We start from the raw sequence: 26997 nt of genomic DNA on the forward strand, positions 1-26997 counted from the left end.
GATATAAAAATCTTTAGAAAAATGGTAGAGAATGGTACTACACGGTTTTTGCTAGTCAGCAGCGACTAAGACCACTTTTTCACGGCTTAGCCCACAAATGTTTCATTGGTGAAGAAATATTCAACTCCGTCGTTTGAATTGACATGAAATTTTGAATTATTTTAAAATATATATAGCGAAATATATTTTATTTTTTATTAGGTTTTTCTGGGCATAATAAAATGTTAAATAAAACGGAAAAACATTTAGTGGACGAATGGATAGATAATTATTTAAAACGAATCCAAAAATCAGTTCACGAAACTGCGCCTATTCCAAATCATATGATAAATAAGAGGGAAATTGCAATGAATATTCCAGGTAATTAATTTTTTACAAAACAGTTTTATTTATACAAAACTTTTCAAGGAAAATACAGGATTGCAACATATACTGACATCAGTATGAAGTAAAATATAAATAAGTGGTAACATCTTACTGAATAACTCTGTATTATGTATGTACAATTTATACAAATTTATTTTATAATTTTTAAATAATTATTGAGTTTATTCAAACTTAGAAAGCGCTTAGTAATCGCCGATTTGCACTGCCGTATATAAATCGTTTAGATTGCACGTTCCTAACATGATTGATGCATAAGAAAGCATACTGAAGAAAACTCTGCGACCATTCATAGAATGCTTTTCCGTCATATAATTACAAATTTTTTCCTCTATTACCAACTTCATTCATTGGCACAATTTGTATTATATTTTCGCCTCATCAATGGTTTTGTATAGTATTATCAATATAAAAATTTTATTTACAGTCCAACAGTATTAAATATTTTACAAAAGTAGAAAAGGAACAGAAAATATTTGTACAAAAAAAATTTAATTTCTATTAAGCACTTTTTCCATCTAGCCCAAAATATTCTTTAAACGCATATGCACAATCGTGTTCTTCCAAATATTTGTACAACTCTCCCATATCCATATGTTTGGATGTTAAATTTTGTGATTGAAATGCAATTTCCTTAAAACTATCAAATTTTCTAAGTTTATTAAAATCTTCACCTTCCTTAACAGGAATCTTTTCACACTTTCTACAAATAATTTTTTTCCATGCCATAGATTTAATTTTTAACCACCAATCGCTGGCATCTTGTGAGGTGCCTTCAATACATATTATTCCAGGTCGGCCAGGTAGTACGAAACCTGTTATCGAATAATCACCAGCTAACGCTAACATTTCACGTCGTTTTATTTTACTATAAATATGATGAGAATAAATCCAATAACGACAAAATTCATTTGTTGAGGTATTTTTAGTTGATTTTTCTGTCACTAGTGACGCTGTTTGTGTTATATAATTCGATGCATTTTCTTGTAACCAAAAGATGGCACTTCCAACACATATTTCACCACGATCTAATGAATCAATATAATATGCTAAATCTGTATTTAATTTTGATTGTTGATCACGTGTGAATTTATCGTTTCGAACATAAATATCAGGTTCACAAGCTGGATATTCATGTGGAAAATTTACATGGATTTGATATTTTAAATTATCAATTGATAAATTTATTTGAAAATCAATTTGTGGTGGTGTTTCTGAAGATTTACCTTCAGAGAAATCATACATATCAGCTAATATTCCATAATTATCAATACAAAATTCACCAGGATTTGAATACATTGATTGCAGCATTTCAATTTCACTTAATTGTAAACTAATCATTTCTTTTAATTCACCTTTATCGCATATTTGATTGATTTCATTTTCTAGTTCGGTGAAATCTAATATTGAATCAAAATTATCATCCTCTTCATTCCATTCATACGGATCCATAATCTGTAACAAAATAAATTTTATAATAAATAGGATGTCTGACATTGTGAAAGATGAAAATACATTTGTTTTGGGAATAATTTTGAAAAAAAAAACCCAACCAAATTCCAGCTTATTTGAAATAAAGGGAGTTGTTGGGAACATGCCAAAATTAGCGTGAAAGGGAATCATGAAACGTATTTATAACACACCTCATTATTCCCCATTCACCTTCGAATGCATAAGTCTACATTTTCGGCGGAAATATGATTAAAAAAAAGGATATTCAAAAAAAAAAAATAATCGAATATCGTTTATTTTAGGCGTTTATATTTTTAATAGAATGGAAGAAATTGGACAAATAAAAACTCATTTCCCATTGGATATATTAATGATTAAATTGAAACAAGGGTTTACGGTGTTGACATATATTGTTACGATTGAATCGGAATATTCGCTGGACGAAGCAGAAAAGTATTTGAATATATATCGATATGAAACTGTACGTTTTATTAATTAATTAATTAAAATTTCCTAATTCGCTAATCATCATGCCACTTACTAGAACTTAATATGATTTTGGATATTATATGCCAATACTTAAATCAATGACTGATGAAAAAACTTTATGATAATTGTTTAATGAAAATATTTTTTAGGATGACTTTACACTAATACATAAAGAAAATATTAAAGGCGCCATTAAATTAGAGACATTTGTGTATGCAGATGAAAGTTATTTAATTGTTGCAAGAAAGCAAACTTTGAAATCAAATTTATATGAAAATGGTTCAATCATTTATAAAATTAATCCCGATGGATCACTAATATTTTTCCAAACTATACTTTCACCATATGCAAATGATATAATCGTATGGTAAGATGATTCTTTTGTTTGCTCTTAACTCAAAAATTATAAAAATACACATTTTGTACACATTCTTATATTTACAATATAAAATCACAGTTTCCTCATCAATATTTTACTTAACACAGACTAATTTGAGGATCTATTTTCCAACTTAGCCAACGTTTAGTTAAGTTATTTTGATTCTTTTACATCTTTTTGAATATAATCTAGTGAACTGAAGTTTGTCTAAAATTCTAAATGATCGGATTAGTTTCAAGATGAGACAGACCTCTACCAGTAAAGATAGGTCCTATAGATGTTCTTTTTGAAAGATACTAGTCTTTTGAAGACAAAGATGATTCTTCGTGATATATTCTAGCTGCAGGATTCCTTACAGGTCATCAAAGGGTACATAGAACGCTATTTCTACCGACACGTATGATTCCGTATTTATATTCGAATCCCTACCTGTAGATAAGTCGCAAACCCTCAAATTGTGGAGATGGCAGTTCAATTGTCAATTTTCAACCTAAAGACACACTATCCTACTCAATTGACTGCTCTGCTTGACCTTGATCCCATCAAGAAGATCAGGATTATTGTATTCACTCTTCGATTTAAAAAAGGAATCAAAGATTTCAGCAAGTTTTACCCTTCAGAGCTAAAATGAATCGACTCATCGACCCAGCCAATTCTTGATCGGAATCTTAAAGACCTATAGGACTTGCGAAGATGTCCACTTGGAAAATACTTTATTCTAGGTCCTATATGTTCGATTGCCAATAATAAATAGTATGATCTGTGTATATAATATAATAAGATCAACACCGGAAATAATGCACAATTAAAGGTTAACAAAAAAGTTAAATAATTCTCATGATTTTTACTATCTAAATAGGTCTAGCATGAATGAAATATTTTTAATAATATTAGAAAATTACAAATTGGATCAAAATAATTTAGCAAATTATGAAATTGAATTGCCAATTTATCGTTGGGCTGGTAAACATTTCGATATATTACATACAATTGATGTAAATAACCCAAAACGCATTACGGCATTTACCATTGAAGGTTTTAATTATATAGCTGTTGCTAATTATCAAAATAATTATGGTAAGTTGTCTAGAAGAAAGAGAAATATAAAAATATTATCAAATTCAAGTAGAGTAGAATTAATTTTGAAAAAAAAATTATTTTTCTAGATGAAACCGATATATTTTCGGAAATATTTCGTTATGATGTACAGCAAGATAAATTTATATCACACCAGAAAATAATGACACACGCTGCAATCGATGTCAATTATTTCAATTTCCAATCAAACAATCAAATTGCGTCTTATTTAATATTCGGCAATTCGTATGAAATAGGTAAGTTTAAGTGAATAAAGAAAAGAAAAACAGTTTCCAAAATTAAAACGGTAGAATCGGTTAGAATTAATAGTAAATCTTTATACAGCCTTGGTGCTGCAACAAATTGGATCTCTTGTACCTTTTTTCCTTCAAAAGTGTCCTAGAAGTCCTACTATTGGTGGCGCTTTATCAATTTCATCTTTTTAAAAATGTATCCGCCAGATAAGAAAATGTCTTTTGCGAAATTTTCGCACTTTATTGTGTTGATGTGACTAGTTTACAAGCTAGCAAGTATCTTCAACCGGTTTCTGCCAGGCTACAAATGATCGATAACTTTTTCCATGAGAAGATACTTTTAAACGATTGGCATAACCTCTCGAATCACATTCTTCCATGATGTAACGACAATAAAACGGCTACCTCTTAATCGGGCATTTCGAGCACCGAGAAAAAATATTCCATTTTCGATTCCTATTCCGTTTTACTAAATTGATTTGGCTTAATGACAGTTGGTGGGTTGTATAAAAGTATAAGCTAATATAAAAATTGTAATTATTTATTTTAATTAGGATTCGATGGAACGAAAATTACGAATACAAACTCAGTTATATACAAATTTGTGGATGATTATTTTATACCATTTCAAAGTTTACTGCTAAATGATGTCACAAATTTATATTCAATGCAGGTAAAAAAAAACTAAAATTATTTGAATTTTTCGAAATAATTTACAATTTTTATCAATCTGACTTTTTAGGGAAGTAATAATGAATTTTTATTACTTACATTTTGTAAAACAGATTTAGCACGAATATTTCAATATGATGGTTGGCAATTTGTTGAACTGGAATTTAGAAATATCCCAGAAATTTTACAACGAGGAGTAACGTCTTTAAGATATTACAATATAGAAAATAATATAATTACATGTAAGTAATTTTAATCAAAATCAGCTAAAGTAAAATAGTAGGACCTGCTTTATTTTCTTTATATTCTGCATATTCTTGAACAACCCAGCTGAAAATTTTTTTAACGAAAGGATTTTGAAAAAAATAACCGGCTCAGTAGCTAGTAAGGGCATCTTTACTTGCTATGACTACTGGTTGGGAGGTGGCGGATTCGAATCCAGGCAGCGGCAGTGTGAACAAATATAGATAATGGGGCGGTAAATTGATCACATACTTGTCGCTTGGATAAGAACGAAGTAACCGACTCAACCCACATCATAAAATTAATTGAATAATCGGATGTAGTTTAACAAATAAATAACGATTAAATCTAATGATGTGGGTGGCCTCTGTTATAAATGTGGTCTAAGAAACGGAGGTTAAACCCAAATTATTATTATTAACTAGCGAATTTTAATTGTATTGAAAAAAATTTGCTACTTTGCAGTTGTAACAAATGAATTTGATGAAAGTAATTTAATAAATATATTAACACCAAAATTTGTTTATCAAAACATGGTACACAATTATTATGACGATATGGAAAACTGGAGTATGGAAATGACAACATTAATCAATGAACAGAACAGTTACATTGAAAATTTAATGGGTCAAATGAATGTTGATTTCGAAAATTTTGGATTTTTAAATATCCATGATGAAACTGATCATATACCATATTTTATGCGAATTAAAAATCAAATTGAAGAGGTAAATAAATTATTCGTAGCCAATAAGAGTTATAAAACCCGGTATACTTAATAATAATAACTAAAAATTGAATTAAATTTGATCCTTGATTAACCCTTGAACTTTCCTCAATTTTGGGATATACATTTTTTAGAGCATAGTTGGTAATGCTTCCATTTAACTCCAACTCTAAAATAATTCAATGATTTTAGGTAATTCATCCAACCGCACAACAATTAAATGATATCGACACTGAGTTGGATCAAATCAATATAATTCTGGATCAATTAGAAAACCAATTCGATAATTCAATCGAAGTAGATAATAATGATGATATCATACTTTCATCAGACGTTCATTTCGATGAAATCATATTAAATTGCCACGATGAAACATGCAATTTCGATAATATCAATATAAAAACATTAAATGACAATTTAAACATAGATGAATTTTTCCAAAACATTTATCCGATCGACAGCGATGGAAATTGTTTTATCGATATAATAGATCCAATTGAATTTGAAGATCTGTTAATTGATACAAAAATCGAACCAAAATCAATAAACAATCACAATATCGAAGATTTAATTTACACGGATCGAAATAATTTTATAAGCGAAAATTTTATACTCAATGGTGAAATCATTTTCGATAATGAATTCAATGTAAATGGATTTATTGATGACGTAAAAATCGATACGAATCATGTAATAATCAATAATTTAGAGCAAATATTTACCGGCGACCTACAAGTTGATGAAATTATGATAAAAAATTTAAATAGTCCAACAATAAATAAATTAAATTTTTCGAAAGAAAGTCAACAATATCAAAATACTACACTGTTACAACCAAAACAAATTTTTGCAGTACAAACAGAAAATTTAATAATTGGTGATTTGTTAAATGATATCGATTTGGATGTAATCGATAAATATGGATTACGTAAAATAAAAAATAATCAAATAATAACTGGTGATTTTCGTTTTAGCGAATTAAATGTTAACGAATTAATTACAGATAGTTTTATATCAAATAAAAAAATACCAGATGATTTAATACCAATTAATATTCAAGATGATAGCCAATATTTTATTGATCAAGATATTGATTTTATTGATGATTTAGATGTGAATGATTTACAAATATTAGAGCAAATTAATCAAGTTAAAGTGATTGATAATAAATTAGATATTTTGTTAAGGAATATCAGTGATAAACAATTTATTAGTGGACGTAAAATATTTCATAATGTGAATTTATCTGGTCCATTACAATTACAGGGACATATACGTAGTGGAGTTATGGAACAAATGAATCCTGTGTCCATGATTAATGACCAAGTCCTTGTGGAGGGTGATTTTGTAATAAGTGGAAATGTTACGATCGAGAATATTGTTGAGTGTTTGGATATGAAAGATGATTTGAATATTTATTCATTTGGACGTTTACATCAAAATGGGTTAGTTTTGGGTGAAGTTGTTCCTATTCCATTAACTTTTCAACAACAAATGCATGTAAGTAACCATTTAGTTTGCTAAAGATGAAATCACTTATGCTCATTGGTCAATCCTAGAAGTAGGCAGAGAAGGTGTTAGGGTTCCACCTAGTCGAAAAAAATAGAGTGTCAAAAAATGATTAAGGAAAAAGTTTATCAATATCGAATGTGAAAGGCTAAGTGTGATTCAGAAAGCAAGAAGAGTAATTTTAGCAGATACAAACTTTATTAAGCTCAGATAGTCAGGCGATTTTTACGGAAAGCCGTTCTTATAAAATATGGCTTTCGATCAAATTTTTCGAAATTAAATTTGTAAACTGTTAGTTCTTGAAGATTAGAACAAAAGTTTCAACGGTGATAAAGCACAAAGGTTCTTATTTTTCTTAAGTTACACGATATAAAATTAGACTCCATCTCCCGCTGGGGTTACAGATGGTGCACATTTTTTTTTCAAACTTTGTGAATTACTTTCCTGGTTCTCTCTAAAGACTGTTTTGCATTGGCATACTCCTCAAGATAATTTTTGGCAATCATTTAATTTCTCAGCCGACGTAACTTCATCTCCCTAAGTCTTAGAGAATCTTTAACAGTCCTTTAACGTTCCCTTCAAGTGTTGAAATATCTATGATTGTCTGGGATATGTTTTCTAATCTAAAGCCTAAGAAATAAATTTTAGAATTTCTCCCTAAACAATATGTTATTTTTATAGGTAAATGAATTAATTGTTCAGTCAATAAATCATGAAAATCCAAGTGATTGGTTAGTTATGGGAACAGATAAATCTCAAGTTATTTTAGGAGAAAAAATTATACCAAATAATTTAATGATATCAAGTGGTTCAATTGTTGAAAATATCAATGATATTAATTTGTCAAATTTAAATGAAAATATGTTGAAAACAGATGGCTTACAGATTATTGATGGTAAAATGGTGTTTGAAAATGTCATTGCAACAAGGTATGTAAGAAGTTACTTATACTTTTAGTCACTTTTTCCCATTCTTCAATTACAAAAGACTTTTGACTTCAACACAAGTCAGAGAGGCCGTCACGATTGACTGATCCACATTGGAGAGTCTTCTCATAGCAAGAGCTGACCACTCAGAAACAAAGTGAATATTCTTCTCTTATTCCTCATAGTTATTGAGGATGTAGTGGTAGGTTAAAATAATGCGAGAAGGAAGAAGGCTAAAATAATTGGGAAGGAACCACAAATACGTTCCCCCCTCAATTACATTGGCCTTCAACAGCTGTTAAAATTGCTCATGAGGGAACATATTACAGTTCATAAAGGATTACATTGTTGGGAAATGTTACTAAGGCCTGACAATACTCATAACCGATTTACATAGACAATCGTTAACCATTCATTTAGAAAAGCATGGCAACTTTGTATAGAACTCGTTAAATTTGTTTTTGGTAATCTTCAAGGCTTACCCACCGTGGAATAATAAAATCAGATCTCGGTGAGAAATTGCTTTTTAAAATGTAAACTAAAATGCGCTCATGCTTGAATCAGAGACACTTAATAATTCTATACGAGAACGATATTTCATTAACACGTTTTAAAAAATATATTTTCAGAATAAAGACGAACAGCACATTTTTTAAAGACATCAATTTAGATCAAATAAAAATGTTGGAAAATTTACAAATAAATGGATCAATCAGTGTAACCGATCATATTAACGCAAACCGATTAAGAATAAATAATCAAATAATTGACTCAAATTTAGAAAGTATCGATGGTGAAAATGCAATTATAATTGAGAGTTCAGACCAATTTACTGATGAGATGATAGAAATTGAAAACTTAAATCAAGTTGAAACAATCAATAATTATAGTATATCAGAAATATTACCAATATTTCAAATATGGGAAAAAGAAATTCATTTGAATGAAAGTATGGAATTTGAGAATATGAATGTGGATCAATTGTATTTTACTGATTCATTCGATCAAATTGATAATGTAGATTTTGGAGAATGGTTTTTACAAGATTTTGATCAATATATTGATACAAAACAAATATTAAAGAATGTAACTGTTAATGGAAATTTGAATTTAGCTAATGGGATTGTGAATAATGTTAATATTATTCAATTCTTTGAAAATTTAATATTTCTGGATGAAGATGAATTTTTGGATAATGTTGTTTTTGGTAAATCTTATATATATAGGAGACTTTCTATATAGATATAGATAGATAGTCACTCATCACGATATCTCTGGAACTATAAGACCTAGAGACTTGAAATTTGGCAGGAATATTCCTTTTGCCAAGTAGAGGTCAGCTAAGAACGGATTTTACGAAATTCTACCCACAAGGGGGGTTGCGGGGGTGTTCATGACTAAAAAATTCATATTTTTAAATTATGGCTTTTAATAGTTCAAAACTTGGTCAGAATGTTTTAAATTACATTTAGAAATTTTTTTTACCTTCGGTGGGTAGAAAGTTGTAGCGAGAAAGTGGGAAGGAAATATCGAATATTTACAAATATACCTAAGTGGGGTATCAAATAAAAGAGCATGACGTGTACATTACAAAACTGTTATCCAACGCAAGGAAATGTGGAGGGAGGGGTGCAAGTGGGGATGTTGCCCAGCAAAGCGGGTATATTTTACGCCACGCAAAGCGGGCGGGTAACAGCTAGTACTAATATAAAATTTTGTAGGTATTTAAGTTATTTTCATAAGTTTACAAAATGCATAAAAATTTTAGAAAGTGAATTAATTTCAAATAACGAAATAACAATTGATGGAAATGTAACTGGAATAAAGTTTTCTGAAAATGTACTAGTATCAAATATTGATAACGATGATGTTCATTATTTAAATGAGACACATTTCATATTTAATAATGATTTAATTATTGATGGAAATTTAATTGTTAATAATCGAATATCTGGTGTTAATTGGAATAATTTACATAAATTTAGGAGCAATGAGAATTTAGAAAGAGTTACGATCAATGGTAAGTATTTCTTTTATCGCGCCTTCATTCGGGGTTATTTACGAAACATATGATCTCCCATACGGACATGTCGTCCCCCATTGAGGCATTTCGCAACTTATGATCGCTGCCGCCTTTTTTTTTCCTAAAATCACCTCGTAAAGAGGAAGTTCAGCGGCAAGAGGACTTCGCACTTGATACATGAACACTCTCCACTAAATTTCCTTTATGAATTGAACCGAATTTGAAGATCATCGCCAATTTTTTAGTTTTTTTCGAGTACGAAACCCTAAATTCGCGCTTGAAATATGGCTAAGAACACTCTCCATTATATTACCTATCAAACGAAACAAAAAAATCAAAATCGGTTCATCCGTTTAGGCGCTACGATGCCACAGGCAGACGTAGCGGTTTAAGGGATTGATTTGAGAGAGTTACATTGCGCAAAGACGTCTGTCAGTTATTATGAGATTTTTTAGCATCTTGAGAAGTGTAAGTGCCCACAACAGTTCTTTAAACACATTAATAATCCTTGAACTCCTAAGTAGGTCGTAGCAGCCACGAATATTCAACATCGAATACGGTCCATGGTTCTTTTAATTTGAATTCAACTGTTTCCCCCTACGTCCATTGACTTGAGCCATATTCATTTGTTTACTCGTGGGCGATGTTCTATTACATAGAAGAAATATTTTTCAGGTAATATAAAATTAAACGCAGAACCGAATATCGAAAATTTAAATTCACGTAATGTAAATGAAATGTATGATAATATTTGGTATCAAAGTAATGATGAGAACGATGTCATTGATTTATACGGCATATTCGATTTTAATGAAATTATATGTGAAAACGATATCGAACTGAGTGGAAATTTAAATGGTTACAATTTACAATGGTTACAAGAAAATTATTTCAGTTTAACAAATACAGAACAACAATCAAATGGCACGTTACACTTTGAAGATGGAGTTATATTTCAACAAAATTTATATGGCAATCAATCAATAATCAATGGTTTTATATGTGAAGATATTCGATTGGATGAATTTGCAGAAAATGTATTGCAATATGATGTTGATCAAGTCATTTTTAATGAAATGAATTTTGATAATCTTATTATTACAGGTTTGTTGTTGTTTTTTAAATATTTTAGAGTAACATTTACCCGCGTTCAATATTATTTTTAGAAAATTTTAATGTAGCCGGTAAAGTGAATGATTTAAATTTAAACGAAGATGTTTTGAGACATGATATTCCAGAAAATTTGATAACAGGTCCTAAAATTGTTAAAGATATTATTACATATAATATTAACAGTCCAGAAGAATTGGTTATTCAAAATTTGGATATTAATAATTGGATGAACGAATCAATTTTATTAACACACCCCAATCAATTTTATGGTTCCGTTGAATTCAAATTTGCAAAATTTTTGCAAAATATTAAGTACGTAAAATTTGAAATGTAAACAGAAAGATTGTCCTATGCTTTTTCGCATATAAGTGTCGAAGTTTGCGAAGTTGGCCTCACTTTTTTCGAGAAAACGATTTTTCTTATTTCTATGCTTCAAACAACAAATGTTTTATTTTATTATTGGATATTCAAACAATCTGAAACAATTTAAAAAAATTGTTTTCTCGAAAAATGTGAAGCCTACTTTACACACCTGAATATACGTATTCGAATCTTGTTTCGTTAATTTTTTATTTGAATACATTTAAGTTTTACTCTTGATTGCAGCTTAAATGGACTCGTCAATGGTGAATTTCTATTTGACGATGATCATGTACTTTTAAAAAATACACCACAAATTATAACTGGCCAGAAAAAATTTGTAACTAACGAAACGATTGACAATTTATACAATGTACACTTTAAAAATTTGCAAATGAAGAAAAGCTTAAATGGATACAATGTAACTCATTTACTTCAAAATCAAGTAAGAGATTTAATCCTTAAATTAATTTAAGCAACGGACTCGAGGTTAGCCACAAGTAACGCACAGCGGAATTCCTCGCAAAAGTCTATCCATACAAAAAAATTCTTACGAAATGCTCGTTTGAATGCAAAAAATTTTTCTAAAACCTATCCAAAACCCAAAATTGGAGCAAAATTTAATAGTTTTAGTTTATTTTTACATTCTATACCAGTTGACCTATTCATATTTCGAAAAAATTTTTGTATTTTAAAATGGGAACTACTTTTTAATTGAAAGAGGTTCTTTTACCTCTTACTTGTTACGAAAACAAATTTAACTTTAGTTGATCTTAAAGAACTAGATCAAAAAAGGTGCCTATGAGATATCCTCCTTTGATAAGACAACTTTTGTTTGAAACATTTTCTGTATCTTACTTATCTTAAAAGAAATATCTACTTAAATAGTGGCAAAATCTGAATAGGTTATTCGTTCTAAAAATTATTTTGGGCGAAGGCATGAGGATCAAAATTTGTTTTATTTTTTAAGGCATTCAACAATGAGAATAATATATTCACCGGATCCCATCAAATAAATAATTTAATTACAGCACAAAATATAAATATCGATAACGATATTTTTGGTATTAATAAAACTGATATATTTAATATAATTAATCTACCACAAATGAATTATTTAGAACAACAATATTCAAATTTATCAGAAAATTCAAAAAAATTCATTACAAATTTAGAAGGTAATTCATTTCGATAAAAAATGTAAATTAATTTGCTAATGAGTTTCTAATTTTTTTAACTGCAGGTCAAGCATTTTATTTAGATGGATATGAAGTAGTGGATACAAATGATTATAATATTTTATCGTTTGAGATTGAAAATCAAAATTATTTCTTACAAATACTAAATGAAAATCACCAAATGAAAATTGATATGTATTTTCCAATTAGTCACGCGATACTTGGTAAATTTTCTAAAATTTTAATTATTACTGACCGTGGGACAGAAAGGGGGCTTGGTTAAATGATTAATACATACTTGAAACTTTGTGAGTGGCTTCCTTTTTGGCGAGTCTACCAAATTTCTCTCTAACAGTTTTTTTCGAAATTGCTGCGTTTTCAAATGAGCATGATAACATCATATTTAAGCTAGCGATCTGAAAAAACACATCAGGGAATTTGTCGGACGCTATGACCACTTGCTGAATTGTTTAATAATAATTATAATGTTATCAAGTGGTCATAGTGTCCGACAAATTCCATGCCGCGTTATCATGCTCATTTGAAAACGTAGCACTTTCGAAAAAAGTCGTAGAGAGAACTTTGGTAGACTCGCCAAAAGGAAGCCACTCACGAAGTTTCAAGTATGTAATAACCATTTAACAAAGCACCCTTTTCATCCAAAGGTCTACTTTTTTTACTTATTTTTTTTGTACTAGCTGCCTACATTTTGATCAATAGAACCGGAAAACTTCTTTTCTGCATTCGCCTGTTTGATTTATTTCTTCCTACAGAAACCGTTTGAAAGTAATTTCCAGAAAAATCAATATTTGTTATCATTAAACAAAAATTTTTTTCAGGAACTTTGAATTTCACTTCAGATAGCGTTTCATTAATTCGTTTATTGAATTTTAACAATTTAAAATATTTATGTATTGAAACTGAAGTAAATGATTTATCAGGTAATTTAATAATCTTTGAAAAGTCATTAAAATTTTCTTATTTTTAGAAATATACCTAATTTTATGATTTCAGACAATTTTTCATCTCATTTTGCTAAATTTTACCAATTAAACAAAAATGGTATTTCTTTAAATTATGGAATTCCGACAAATGGAACAAAAGATATTGTATCATTTTCTGTACCCGATACTTCACAAAGCTGTTTACTTTTACTATCAGAAAAAAATGATTTTTCGCAAATTTATTGTCAAGATGATAATACAGAACAACCTCAAGCAATGATTCAAATTCCAAGCAATTCACCTAAAGATGTAAGTGTTTTTTAATTATCGATTTGTATAGATGTGTGTGCGTGTGTGTGTGTATGGGGATGTTAGTAAAGTGATTCCAAACGAAAATACCAAAGTTAAAAAGAACAAATGACATGAAAAAATGGACTTACAACTTTGATTTAATAATTTTTTTAAATAATTGTTACCAAACTCTACCTTTTAGTTATTTGGATATTTAAAGAGTGGGGGTATAATCACCCTCTCAAAAAATTCTTGGAATTAATAGCCAGAAGTTTTTTGGGTTCCTGAATCCAAATTTAATATCAATTTTCAAGTGTTTGCGTATTTAAGGGGAAATACCGGGGGATGCTTCTATTTTAAGAAGAACGTCCTATTTTACCCTTGACAACTTTTGGCTAAAGCAATTTTCCGTAGCTACCGAGTTTTCATTCGATTAAATGCAATAATGACATATTTCGCAGACGAAAAAATTTGACGGAATTGTCTATGCATAACAACACTCGGGTATGAACTAGACGTTTGCCTGTTGAAATTTTCGTAGCAGACTTGCAACCTCAGTTAAAACTGCCCCATCGTTTACATTTGATCACAGACTTAAAGTTATTTAAACTTCCTAAATGCATAAAAAGCATTAGATTTAATTCAAAACAAAAAGCGTTATAAATAAATAAACAATTCTAACCTTGTAATGAAACATTGTTAAATAATTCAATCAACTTGTAACTTTTCAGGTTGAAACACTAATTATAAATAAAATATTGTATATATTTATAATAAACACTGATTTGAATCAACAATTAACTAATACAGTAAATGTTTGGCGTTTAAGTGGCGTTGATGATAACCAAAATGCGCAATTAATTCAAATTATTCATAATGTAGCGCAACCAAATTCTTTAACAGCAATCAACTATATTAATAACAATAATAACAAGGAATTACAATTATTGGCGATTGCATCAGGACATTTACAAGACACCATACATACAGGTTTAATTGATATCAAACGGTAAGTCTATTTTAATTCCCATATATCAGCAATTGTGGTTCTGTAGTTAAAAATCACTTTAAGTTCCTACTTTGTACCGTTAATCATATTTTTTGATAGACCAGAAAACCAAACAGCTTCCTACATTCTGAGACTTTTTGCTTACTTTAGTTTATTGGCAGTTATCTGTCTGTTGTTGCCTCCTGATCTTAAATCTTTAATTCTTTATTCCATTCTTGCTATGGCTAACTATCAGACTGTCTTATGAGACTGGGCAGGACAAAGTAGCCAGATTGTGTTACTTCTCCCAAATCAGGCTATTATTATATGCTTCAGCAGCTTTAAAAAAATGTTAGTGCTTCAAAAATTTGCGCACCGCTGTAATATATTATTATAAGTTGAAAATAAGAAGGTGCTTTGAATACTACATTAAGTTCTTTTTCATCGTCAACTTAATAGAAATCTTTCTGGCAACTCTGAGACTTGATATTAGAAATCTCCAGTTTATTAGAGGAAGTTTGACGGCTGGTTGAATTCAACAAAAATGAAATAGGTAATTCCATTTCGAAAATTTTTACTCAAAACATCTAATGTATTGTCTTTCATCGATCTGAATCACCTTTGATTTTCTGCTAAAAATCGATTAACGTTCGCTTATCAATTCATTATTAACGCACAAATACATTAATCTCACTTAGAATGAGATTTGGGGTGTGTTCCGAAATATACACCAGTATACTGACCAGTGCTACACATAACCTATAAAATATATTATGGCATTTTTAATTTTTTTAGTTTATATTAATTCATATCTCAAACGAAGTTTTTACTGTACTACTATTTATTTTGTTATATTGACCTAAAAATATTAGGGTGGAGTTTTTATTAATATTATAAAGATCAATTGCAGAAATTTTATACGTATATAATATTTTATATAACCAGTTTTTTTGAAATAGAATTTTTATTTTAATTAGACGGCAAAGGCAGTAGTAAATAAGTAATCTGACGCAATTAATATTGTAAATAACTCATAGTAAATGCATATATGTAACATATTATTTAAGGTGTTATTTAACCTTCGTAAAAATTTTTTTTATTTTGCATTAATATTTTTCACCCAATAAATGAATAAGTTATTAGGTGAATGGATTGTATTTTCTGACCATGAAAATTAAATCAAAATTCATTGAAATTGTATTGTATACGAGAACCAACAACCAATCAAATAGTTTTAACCGGAAGTTTTAACTACTTTCTTGCGATAATATGTTGGTTCGTCTTGACATCACCCCGCATTTAACTAAGTTGTAGACCCTTTGTCATCTATTTGGTCGAAAAACAATAACACATTTTCTGCCGAAATGTAACAAAAAGGTCTAAGGGATCACATTCAAAAATTCCTGACTCTCTGCAGGCTTCCACAACACAAATAATATGAGATAAAGTTACATCTCTTACATACATAATCTACAAGTCAGATCATCAAAGATAAAAAACTTACAGCGGTAGTAGTGAGAATTACGTTTCCAGCTGGTAATGCTTCGTGAAAAACTTTACATTTTTAACCAAACATCTGTTGCAACGGGCCTTGTTGAGGTACCGACAAGAGGAGCATTTAACACGTTTTCTTTCCTATGCCAGTAAGCCTGCCAGTCTTTTCTCCTAGAATGAGCGTTATTGGTCTAGATAAGAAGTCTTCATCAGAGGAAGAAACTCGAATCCTAAACTGCTTCATCAAAAGTCAGCACTTATCAGATAAGGCGCTGATACGATGAAATTTGAAAAAACTTGGTTACAAATTAGCCACTTCGACAGCTCGTCTAAAGAAAATAAAAGAAAAATTTAAACTGGTAAACCAATAAATGCTAGACATATATTATAATATGCACATATATTATAATTAATTTACTTTCAATACTTTATCAATGACTTCCTGCAAGACATTACGCAGGAGTATATGATGTGTGTAAGGACTTTCTATTCAATAAATTTTTTACGTAAAATAATTTTTAAAACGTTTACATTTCTAAATTTCTAGAGAGAAATTTCTTTGTACCGCTCTCACGTGCAAGCCGCATTTCATCCCTACTTAATTATAATAAGAAACAAAAATCCAAAAAAATCAATCAGATTTTTTTATTAGGGCCAATAATTTAAATTTATTATTTTCAGGTTTGATGAAACAACAAATCAATTCGAAACTATACAAAAGCTATATTTAAAATCACCAATTTATATACAATTCGCTACATTACCAACAAATGAATTGATATTATATGCATTAACGGAAAATCCAACGGAATCATTAATTGTATATTTATATCAAGGTTTATATAACTTTGTACCAAAAACAGTGGCACCAACCATCATTAATGGTCTAAATTTACAAGTCATCACAAATTTTGACTTAAATCATTATGTTGTTGTTAATTCAAATAATAGTTCCAAAATAATGAAGGCTGTAATTCAAGGACATTGAATGAAAAGTATATTATTATTTTTAAAAATTATTTATGAAAAAAGTATTAATAAATTCATAAAGACTGTTGTTTCAATTTTAATTTACTTTTTTAATCCATCCCTAACGATTAAAGTACCATTTATGATAGGCAATATAAAACGTAACGCTATCTAAGACTGAGATGAAGAGGTGGCGAATCCTGCATACTGAATTCGTAGTTTTTATAATAAATAAAAGGCTACAGCAAGAACATATAGATATATATATATATAAGGACGTTAAACTCGATTGGAGAGGGTAGCAGAGAAAAGGGGGCCAATCTGGGCGAGTTCTAGTCTTCGGTCGTTGCGTACTTTGTACTGCAAATCTTTATTGTCTTTTGTTTTCAATCACTTATTCTGATGCGCAGTAAAAAGTACGCAACGACCGATGACGGCGCAGTAAATTCAGCCACGGGCTTCTATAGCAGGTTTCACGTATTTATATCTATCGTTCTTGGGCTACCGATTTTTAAAACCTAAGATTGAATTATTGGAAATGAATAAAAACCATGCGATTAGTATGGTACTCATTCAGGACTTAAAACCTTCGGATGAGCAACTTTTTTTGGACTCTTTTACCAATAACCTACCAATATATCTACCAACTACAACACAATAAGAAAATTGTGTCAGCTTCATTCCAAAGAGCATAGGATAGAGGAGAAGCAGCCCATATGAGCTAATGTAAAATCGTAGTATACGAGTTTCAGCGCCTCTACCGAGTCAGGCTTTCAAACTTAATAGTTAATAGTCACCCCCGCAAAGTAGTTAAACTTAATAGCCATACCCACCACAATATAGTTAGCGTGGAATATTAATAAAATTTATTAAAATATATATCAAAAAATTGCTCTCTAAATGCTCCATCAGATTCCAAAATTGCTCCAGTTATTAAATTATCAATTAATTAAATATTTGCAATTAAAAATACAAAATTTTATTTTCCAATATCTCAGTAAATTGATAGTTTTTCCTAACGTTTTTGCTATCAATAAATTGCTCCCGTTTATTTCTTTCGGGATATAATAATAACGATTTATAAATATCTATTATTTTTGCATAATTAATTAAAATTAATAATTGCAATTCAAACAGGTATGTGATGACGTCATTCACAAGGGGAATGTCATAAACTGGGGGGAGCGGGAAGAGAAAGAAAAACAAAAAAGAAATAATAATAGAAAGTAAATAATTAGATGTATCAGTGAAAAATATCAAAAAATTGCTCCGTAAATACTCTTTCAGATTCCAAACTTGCTCCAGTCATATAATTAATATGTAATTAAATATTTTCAATTAAAAATACAAAATTTTACATACTCAAAGGGGATGGGGGGGAAGCATGAAAATATATAACAATACATTGTAGTTATTATCTATGGTAATGGTATTTGTTTTATTTAATTAAATATTAAAAGAAAATAAACAATCCTATGTATCAGCGGAAAGTATCAAAAAATTGCTCCGTAAATACTCTTTCAGATTCCAAAGTTGCTCCAGTTATATAATTAATATGTAATTAAATATTTTTAATTAAAAATACAAAATTTTACATACACAAGGGGAATGGGGGGAAACATGAACATATATTACGATAGATTGTAGTTATTATCTATGGTTATGATATTTGTTTTATTTAATTAAATATTAAAAGAAAATAAACAATCATATGTATCAGCGGAAAGTATCAAAAAATTGCTCCGTAAATACTCTTTCAGATTCCAAAGTTGCTCCAGTTATATAATTAATATGTAATTAAATATTTTCAATTAAAAATACAAAATTTTACATACACAAGGGGAATGCGGGGAAACATGAAAATATATAACGATGAATTGTAGTTATTATCTATGGCTGTGATATTTGTTTATTTTATTTTTTATTTTTTTTTTTGAGGTTAATTATATCATTTTTATTCGCCGTTGTATTTTAATTAAAACATTTTTAATTTAAATAATGTTTCAATAAGTTACTTGAAGAATAATTATTTATTGTAAAGATGGTTGTAAAAGGTGAGTCGACAAACCTTTATTTGTTTACATAAATTATCGACGTCTTAGGTTATTTGTTTATAAACTTTTATTTTATTTATATATAATAATATTGTTGAATTTTCAGTTTTCAGATACAAATATTGGCAAGCAGTTGGACTAAAATTATATTTCTAAAAAGAGATCAATCATCGAGATGATATTAAATCCGGACAATTCCTATAACACGCCGATGTACCTATTAACCCGAATGTTGAATGAAAACCTATGGAAATATCTGACCAAGGCATTGTAATTACTAATTTCTCATGTTTTCTATCATTAGTATGTTTTATTGCGTAGAATTAGTTTTAATTTTTATTATTATTACTTTTTTCAGTTATGAAAATACTGATTCGTCAAAACACTTACGGAATAGCTGACAGAGCACTTTTTATGCATTTTCAATGTTTTATCAAATAAATTAAAGGTGGAAATAATATTATATAAATCTCTTGAAAATAAATTATTTTTATTTTAGAAGTAAATTATTTATGTACATATTAAGTGAAAACAAATAAACATATTATTAATAAAATAAACAAACATATTGCACATATTAATTACATTTTATATTTTTTTACATTTTGCTCCGCTCAAAATAATAATAATGCTTTTGCGAGAACTTATTCAAAGTCTCGGAAGTGCCAAAGTTGAAATAATTAACGCTATATATACATAAAAAACGATTTTTGGCCAATATTTCAACAACCAACTGGATGAAAAAAAGGTTCCAACAAAAATTGTCGAAAATTTTTTTTCCTAAGAAAAATGTAGAATAAAAAATTGTGATATCTCAAGTCATTTTAATATTTAATTAAATAAAACAAATACCATAACCATAGATCATAGCTACAATCTATTGTTATATATTTTCATGTTTCCCCCCATTCCCCTTGTGTATGTAAAATTTTGTATTTTTAATTGAAAATATATAATTACATATTAATTATATAACTGGAGCAACTTTGGAATCTGAAAGAGTATTTACGGAGCAATTTTTTGATACTTTCCGCTGATACATATGATTGTTTATTTTCTTTTAATATTTAATTAAATAAAACAAATATCATAACCATAGATAATAACTACAATCTATCGTAATATATGTTCATGTTTCCCCCCATTCCCCTTGTGTATGTAAAATTTTGTATTTTTAATTAAAAATATTTAATTACATATTAATTATATAACTGGAGCAACTTTGGAATCTGAAAGAGTATTTACGGAGCAATTTTTTGATACTTTCCGCTGATACATAGGATTGTTTATTTTCTTTTAATATTTAATTAAATAAAACAAATACCATTACCATAGATAATAACTACAATGTATTGTTATATATTTTCATGCTTCCCCCCCATCCCCTTTGAGTATGTAAAATTTTGTATTTTTAATTGAAAATATTTAATTACATATTAATTATATGACTGGAGCAAGTTTGGAATCTGAAAGAGTATTTACGGAGCAATTTTTTGATATTTTTCACTGATACATCTAATTATTTACTTTCTATTATTATTTCTTTTTTGTTTTTCTTTCCCTTCCTGCTCCCCCCAGTTTATGACATTCCCCTTGTGAATGACGTCATCACATACCTGTTTGAATTGCAATTATTAATTTTAATTAATTATGCAAAAATAATAGATATTTATAAATCGTTATTGTTATATCCCGAAAGAAATAAACGGGAGCAATTTATTGATAGCAAAAACGTTAGGAAAAACTATCAATTTACTGAGATATTGGAAAATAAAATTTTGTATTTTTAATTGCAAATATTTAATTATTTGATAATTTAATAATTGGAGCAATTTTGGAATATGATGGAGCATTTAGAGAGCAATTTTTTGATATATGATTTAATAAATTTTATTAATATTCCACGCTAACTATATTGTGGTGCCATACCCGCAAAGGCCGACAAACTTAATAGTTGATCGCCTCAGACTCCAGATGTCACTTATAATTATACTTCTGCTTCTTGTCTATCCTATAGTCTTTGCTTCATTCGTTAAGCGACGTATAACCTGACGTTAGATGCTATTAACCAATCACAAGACAGTATTTATTACGTCGCGCTAAACATATGTTCTGATTGGTTAAAGCCATCCAACGCTAGCGTTTCACATGTTTGACATCGCAATGGATCTAATTGCCCTAACAAATGAGAATTTTTTAGGGCTCATCATCTCTCTACGATACGATCTTAATAACTCTATCCTGAGGCAACCATGAACCAATGATAAAAAAAGCATGGAAAGAGTCCCATAGAAAATGCCTTTGCTAATTTATCCAGCAGATGGGACAAAAATTAGGCAACTATATTTAAGCTACTGGCTATTGTTATTATTATTATTTATATCTAAAGACAAGAATTCAAATTTTTTTGGATGTTTATATATTAAAATTCATATCGGTTTTTGAAAAAAGACTATGTACGTAATTATCGCAAAATACGTAAACTAATTATGATTAATTATGTTTCATAACTTTGAAGTAAATTATTTTGAGGTTATCTTCCATTTTCGAATATTTAACTTCGAAAGGAAGATATTTATTTAAAAAAACCTTAGTTATTAGCGCTGATGGCAAAGTACCAATTGCTGTTTACACGTGTTAATACTTAATAACAAGAAAACAACTGTTTATTAAATTAATATAAATAGACTATTTTCAAACATAAAATATAAGAGTAGATTCAAAAAAGTTTAACCAAGTTATTAAAGGAAATTTCCATACATTTTTACGAAAATTAGTTATCACATTGTTATAGTTTAAAGTTTTTAAATAATTTAAAAACTTTACAAAATGTTAGGTAGATTACTATATTATCAATACTTACAGTATATGTACAATATTTTAACAAATTAACACAAAAACTTAGTTAAAATTTAATAAATTATAAAGATTATGTACTTTTCTTCAACTAATTACCAAAGTTTAATAAAATGTTATGAATTAAATACGATTTTATTAGTTTGTTATTGTATTTTTGTACATGACTTTTTTTTGTGAATGACATTTTTAATGAACTTATTTAACTTAAAAAACTTTATAAAGATGACAGCAGTTGCGTGACCTTTAAATAATTTTTCTTGAAAATTATTTAAAAATTTGTCTCTAAATTACAAAATATTAATTATCACAATGACTTTTAATTTTTAATAAGTATTGGCGATATGAGAAGAAAATATTTGTACAAAAGGACTAATAATAAATAGTGAATACGAAAACGTTTTTAGCCCTTTTGTAGGTTCGCAAATTTTTGAGACTTAAGAGATCTAATAATTAACATACGATTACTCTTATCAAATTATTTATGTATTGTACATAAATATTAAAAATGAAACTAATACTATTAGGAACCTAATAGTGTATGGTTATCCTAGTAAAAGTAAGCAAATGTCCTATTTTCTCGATTTTTTCAAATCCCTTAAAAAAATGGCAAAAAATCGACACAAATTTTTCTCTCTATTTTTGATATATTTCAGTATATAAGGTAGTTTCGACACAAAAAGGTATATAAGGTAATTTGAACCCAAAAAGTACAAAAATCGAGTGCATTTGTTGACTGGTCGAATAGTTTTTGAGATACGGACTAAAACCGATCCAAATATTGCGATGTCTCAGAAACTCTGCTTCCAATCATTAAATTAACCTGATTTTTATACTTTTTGGATCAAAAATACCCTATAGACCGAGTTTCATCAAACTCCAAAAAAACAATTTTTTTTTGCGTTTTTCTCGATTTTTTCAAAGGAGTACGTACGCCTTAAAAAATTTCAAAAAATTGAAAAATTTTTTTTATCTTCAATTTCGATAAAACTCAGTATATAAGGTAATTTGAACCTAAACAGTACAAAATTCGGGTGCATTTATTGACTGGTCGAATTAATTTTTTTTTAAATAAACAGAAATTTTTAGAAAATTGACCTATTAGGGCTTTTTTCTATCAATTTGACAAAATTTGCAGCAATCAAAGCCCAGCATAATTCGCAAACTTTTGAAAAGATTTAAGGATCACATATGTGACAAATATAAAATTTTATAATTCAAACTCTTTCAGTTCCGTAGATTTATTAGCAGGGGACTCAAGTCAAATATGCGTATATACTTACTAGTCCTGTATATGCGGCGTTTCGTATGATGTATCTAATTTTAAGATAGTTCTAAACCTCGTAAAACTCTATGTAGATTACTAAGATTCATTAGTCAGCTGCCTGAATTCATTTATATCATTGGTTGATTCTAAAGCACTAGGTCTCGCTTTTCTTCATGTTAGAACTGTGAAGTTATTTTTAGGGATTCCAGGAAATTTTTGCACTTATCAAAATATTTAACAAAATTTTTTATATTATTTTTTATTAATAATTAAAAATACAATTTTTATTCTTGACTCGCGTCAACATTCTCAGTTTGTAAACTTTTGAATGTGGCCACTGGTACATAAGTTACTAAAGTGTATAGTTTATGAATGGAATCTTCGTCGTCGTTACGTCTGCGTGATAATCGTACTCGTACACGGAATGGAACATTTCTGTAAAAACAAAAACATTTTAAATTCTCAAATCATTTAATTCTATAAGTTTAGTCAATAATTAAATATTTTTTATAAAAAATTCTTTTTAAAGTACATTCGTTTTCTGCACTGACTAGTAAAAAAATGTTGAAGACACCTTTCTATACAGAAGAAGCAAGAGTAAAAATTAAATTTAAAGACAATCGGTAGCAGATTTATTATCGGCTGTCTATTTCGTTAAAATAAGAGTAAATTATGAATTGACAACAGGGTTGTTGACTCAATAAAAATAATATTTTATAAATGTGTGTCGTATTCGTTTTATTGAGGGAAAACAATAGAGAAAGAAATCACAATATATTTCGAAGGAGGATAAGAGAACAGTTTTTCCAGATTTCGTTATCTGTGGTGTTATTACCAGGGCTGCCAGATTGTACAATCGGATACAAAAAGTGTATATGGTTATTTTATGTATGGCAGTTTATGTATCCAGTTTGTATAGCAGATTGCCTCGTATAATTGGATACAAAAATAAAAATTCAAACGTGAAGTAAATTTTGTAACAGTTAAAATACCGATTATTAGAGATAACGAGAGACCATTTCTTAATCGTTGATGGCGTGATGCCCTTGTCGTTCTATCGAAATTGGCGCTCTCTGAGTTATATTCGTTAGCATTACAAGTAAACGTAACAGAGACTTTTTAACTCAGCGCCACTTGCTACTGGACTTACTACAGCACCACTTACAGACTATTTTTAACAAATTCGTCGCTTTGTATAATGAGATTTGTTTCTGTATAATTTCAGTGACCGAGCGGTATCAAATAAGTTGGCTCTACTGGCAACCCTGGTTATTACACAATTGCGAACACAGCGACTAAAATTGATTACTTCCGTTTTTAATATAAAATTCTTAAACTTAAGACAATATAGCAACTCTGTACAATGCAAAAACTAGATATTTCGTACTAAAAAACAAGTTTCATTGTAAAATTTACTGATTGAATTGTCTTTAAAATATAAAGAAATATATTATTTAGACAGCATTAATCACAATCATTCTATTTTATTTATAAAACCCCAACGTAATAACGTAATCAATTATCAACATTCTAAATCAACAAAAATCGGCGTTGATAACCCCTTAATTATTATTTCAATCATTTATAAAAATTTAAAACAATTTTGTACAGAATTGCGACAACTTATTTAATAATTTATAAACTACTGGAAATAACGTAGGTAAATGAAAACGTTGACAAACTAACCGGTTTATAACAATTTTCACTTTCCTAGCTATCTAATTTAACTATTTTCAAAAATGACTTACCTGATTCCCTTAGTCCATAATTGTTTATTTAAACGTGTGTCTATTCTGACATCAGGTGTTCCCATTTGTTTTTCTGCGAACTTTCTGATTTCTTTGATGGCTCTAGGGGCACGCTTTTTGAATCCAACACCATGTAAACGTTTGTGTAAGTTTACAGTATATTCTCGTGTAACAACTTCGTTGATGGCTGATTTGCCTTTTTTCTCACCTTTAGGTTTACCCATTTTGTAAATCCTAGAAAACAATTAACACGATATTAATACACCAATATGGAGGTTAGGTATTCCATGTGTCAGCTAGATATAAATCGTAAATGAAGACAATTTACTAAGACAAAAAACAATAAAATATCAATTAAATTAGACAAATGATTTTATTATTAATTAATTGGAATAGTTTTTATTACGTTTTATTGAATTTTATTATGGATGTTTAAGGATTTATTTTACAAAAACTTGATTCCTCACCTTACTTCTTTTCCGATATTTTATTAAAAGAAACAAACTGTATTTGATTCGACTCCACCTAGCATCTGCTTACTGAAGTTCATGAAACTTTGTAGCATTACTCTACTGATAATACCTACTTAGTGTCAACCATAGATGGCATTATATATCCCAAAATCATTTAGAAATTAAGTAATTTTTTTATTTTATATGATTGAGATTAAGCCCCGAAAAATCGCTCGCCCATAATTCCTCGACCAAGAGGAAAGTTTTTACGAAAGATGCCCTTTTCGCAAAAATGCGATATTTTGAAAAACTTTCAAAATTCTTTACTAAAAACAAAAAAAAATTCAAAATTCATATCAAAGTAACAAGTGAAAACAAACAATTGACTGAGTTAATTGTTGAAATACCATGTATAGTCAGTGTTGATTTCTTTATCACATTACATATACCAACATGTGACACATACATAACTGATAATCAAGTATAGTACATATTATAAAATTTCCGCCCTAATTGTCGCCCTCACGGGTAAACAGTGATGTTTACGAAAAAATGTTTCAAACTAAAGTTGTTTAATTTTTGATAAGGAACATTTTTTACATTTAAACTTTTGTTCTATCTCTAACGGTTTACAAGATGGGTCCTACGGACCCAAGTCCCAATTGACCTATGATGCTCTGTAAAAATTTTAGCTTGATATCTTTTTTCGTTTTTGAGTTATCGTGCCCACAGACGGGCGGACGGACAACCGGGAATGGACTAATTAGGTGATTCTATGAACACTTATACCAAAATTTTATGCGTAGCATCAATATTTTTAAGCGTTACAAACTTGGGACTAAACTTAGTATACCTTGCATATTACATATATGCATGGTATAAAAACTTGGAACTAAACTTAGTATACCTTGCATATTACATATATGCATGGTATACAAGTTATAAGCAAATGTATCTACGCATCCAAATCGGATTTACCATACGTCAATCGATAGATTTTTTGAAATCTAGAATAGGTTTTTGATAGGTTTTTTTGAAATCTTTCCCATTTAATTTTTTTGCATTGGACGTAAACTTTTAATCGCAAGAAAATCGTTTTTTTGATTTTTATGAATTTGTTCGATTAACAACTTAGTCATTGATTAGCC

The 26997-nt window shown here is 28.9% G+C and overlaps 2 protein-coding genes and 1 long non-coding RNA gene across 5 annotated transcripts; 1 reads left to right on the plus strand and 2 right to left on the minus strand.

Moving 5' to 3' along the window:
* Positions 1-421: 421 nt before the first annotated feature.
* Positions 422-22425, minus strand: LOC123291677 (RWD domain-containing protein 2A). 3 transcript variants are annotated; one of them, XM_044872046.1, is made up of 2 exons: positions 22390-22425; positions 422-1839 (listed from the first exon to the last, which is right to left on the minus strand). In XM_044872046.1, exon 2 carries the CDS (start codon positions 1834-1836, stop codon positions 886-888), a length of 951 nt encoding a protein of 316 aa, XP_044727981.1. In that variant the 5' UTR covers positions 1837-1839; positions 22390-22425; the 3' UTR covers positions 422-885. The 3 variants fall into 3 exon arrangements, with proteins under 3 accessions (XP_044727981.1, XP_044727980.1, XP_044727979.1); XM_044872045.1 differs by lacking the exon at positions 22390-22425 and adding an exon at positions 16514-16665; XM_044872044.1 differs by lacking the exon at positions 22390-22425 and adding an exon at positions 14704-14733.
* On the plus strand, positions 19473-19988 carry LOC123293603. The gene is made up of 3 exons (XR_006535025.1): positions 19473-19526; positions 19633-19796; positions 19885-19988. It is a non-coding gene; the product is annotated as an uncharacterized LOC123293603 (long non-coding RNA).
* Positions 22426-23898: 1473 nt separating the features above from the next.
* LOC123292219 (60S ribosomal protein L31) lies at positions 23899-25995 on the minus strand. Its single transcript, XM_044872787.1, has 3 exons — positions 25865-25995; positions 25398-25631; positions 23899-24084 (listed from the first exon to the last, which is right to left on the minus strand). Exons 2-3 carry the CDS (start codon positions 25619-25621, stop codon positions 23934-23936), a joined length of 375 nt encoding a protein of 124 aa, XP_044728722.1. The 5' UTR covers positions 25622-25631; positions 25865-25995; the 3' UTR covers positions 23899-23933.
* Between the last annotated feature and the right edge of the window lie 1002 nt (positions 25996-26997).

Source organism: Chrysoperla carnea, chromosome 2 (genome assembly GCF_905475395.1).
Source record: "Chrysoperla carnea chromosome 2, inChrCarn1.1, whole genome shotgun sequence".
NCBI lineage: Eukaryota > Metazoa > Arthropoda > Insecta > Neuroptera > Chrysopidae > Chrysoperla > Chrysoperla carnea.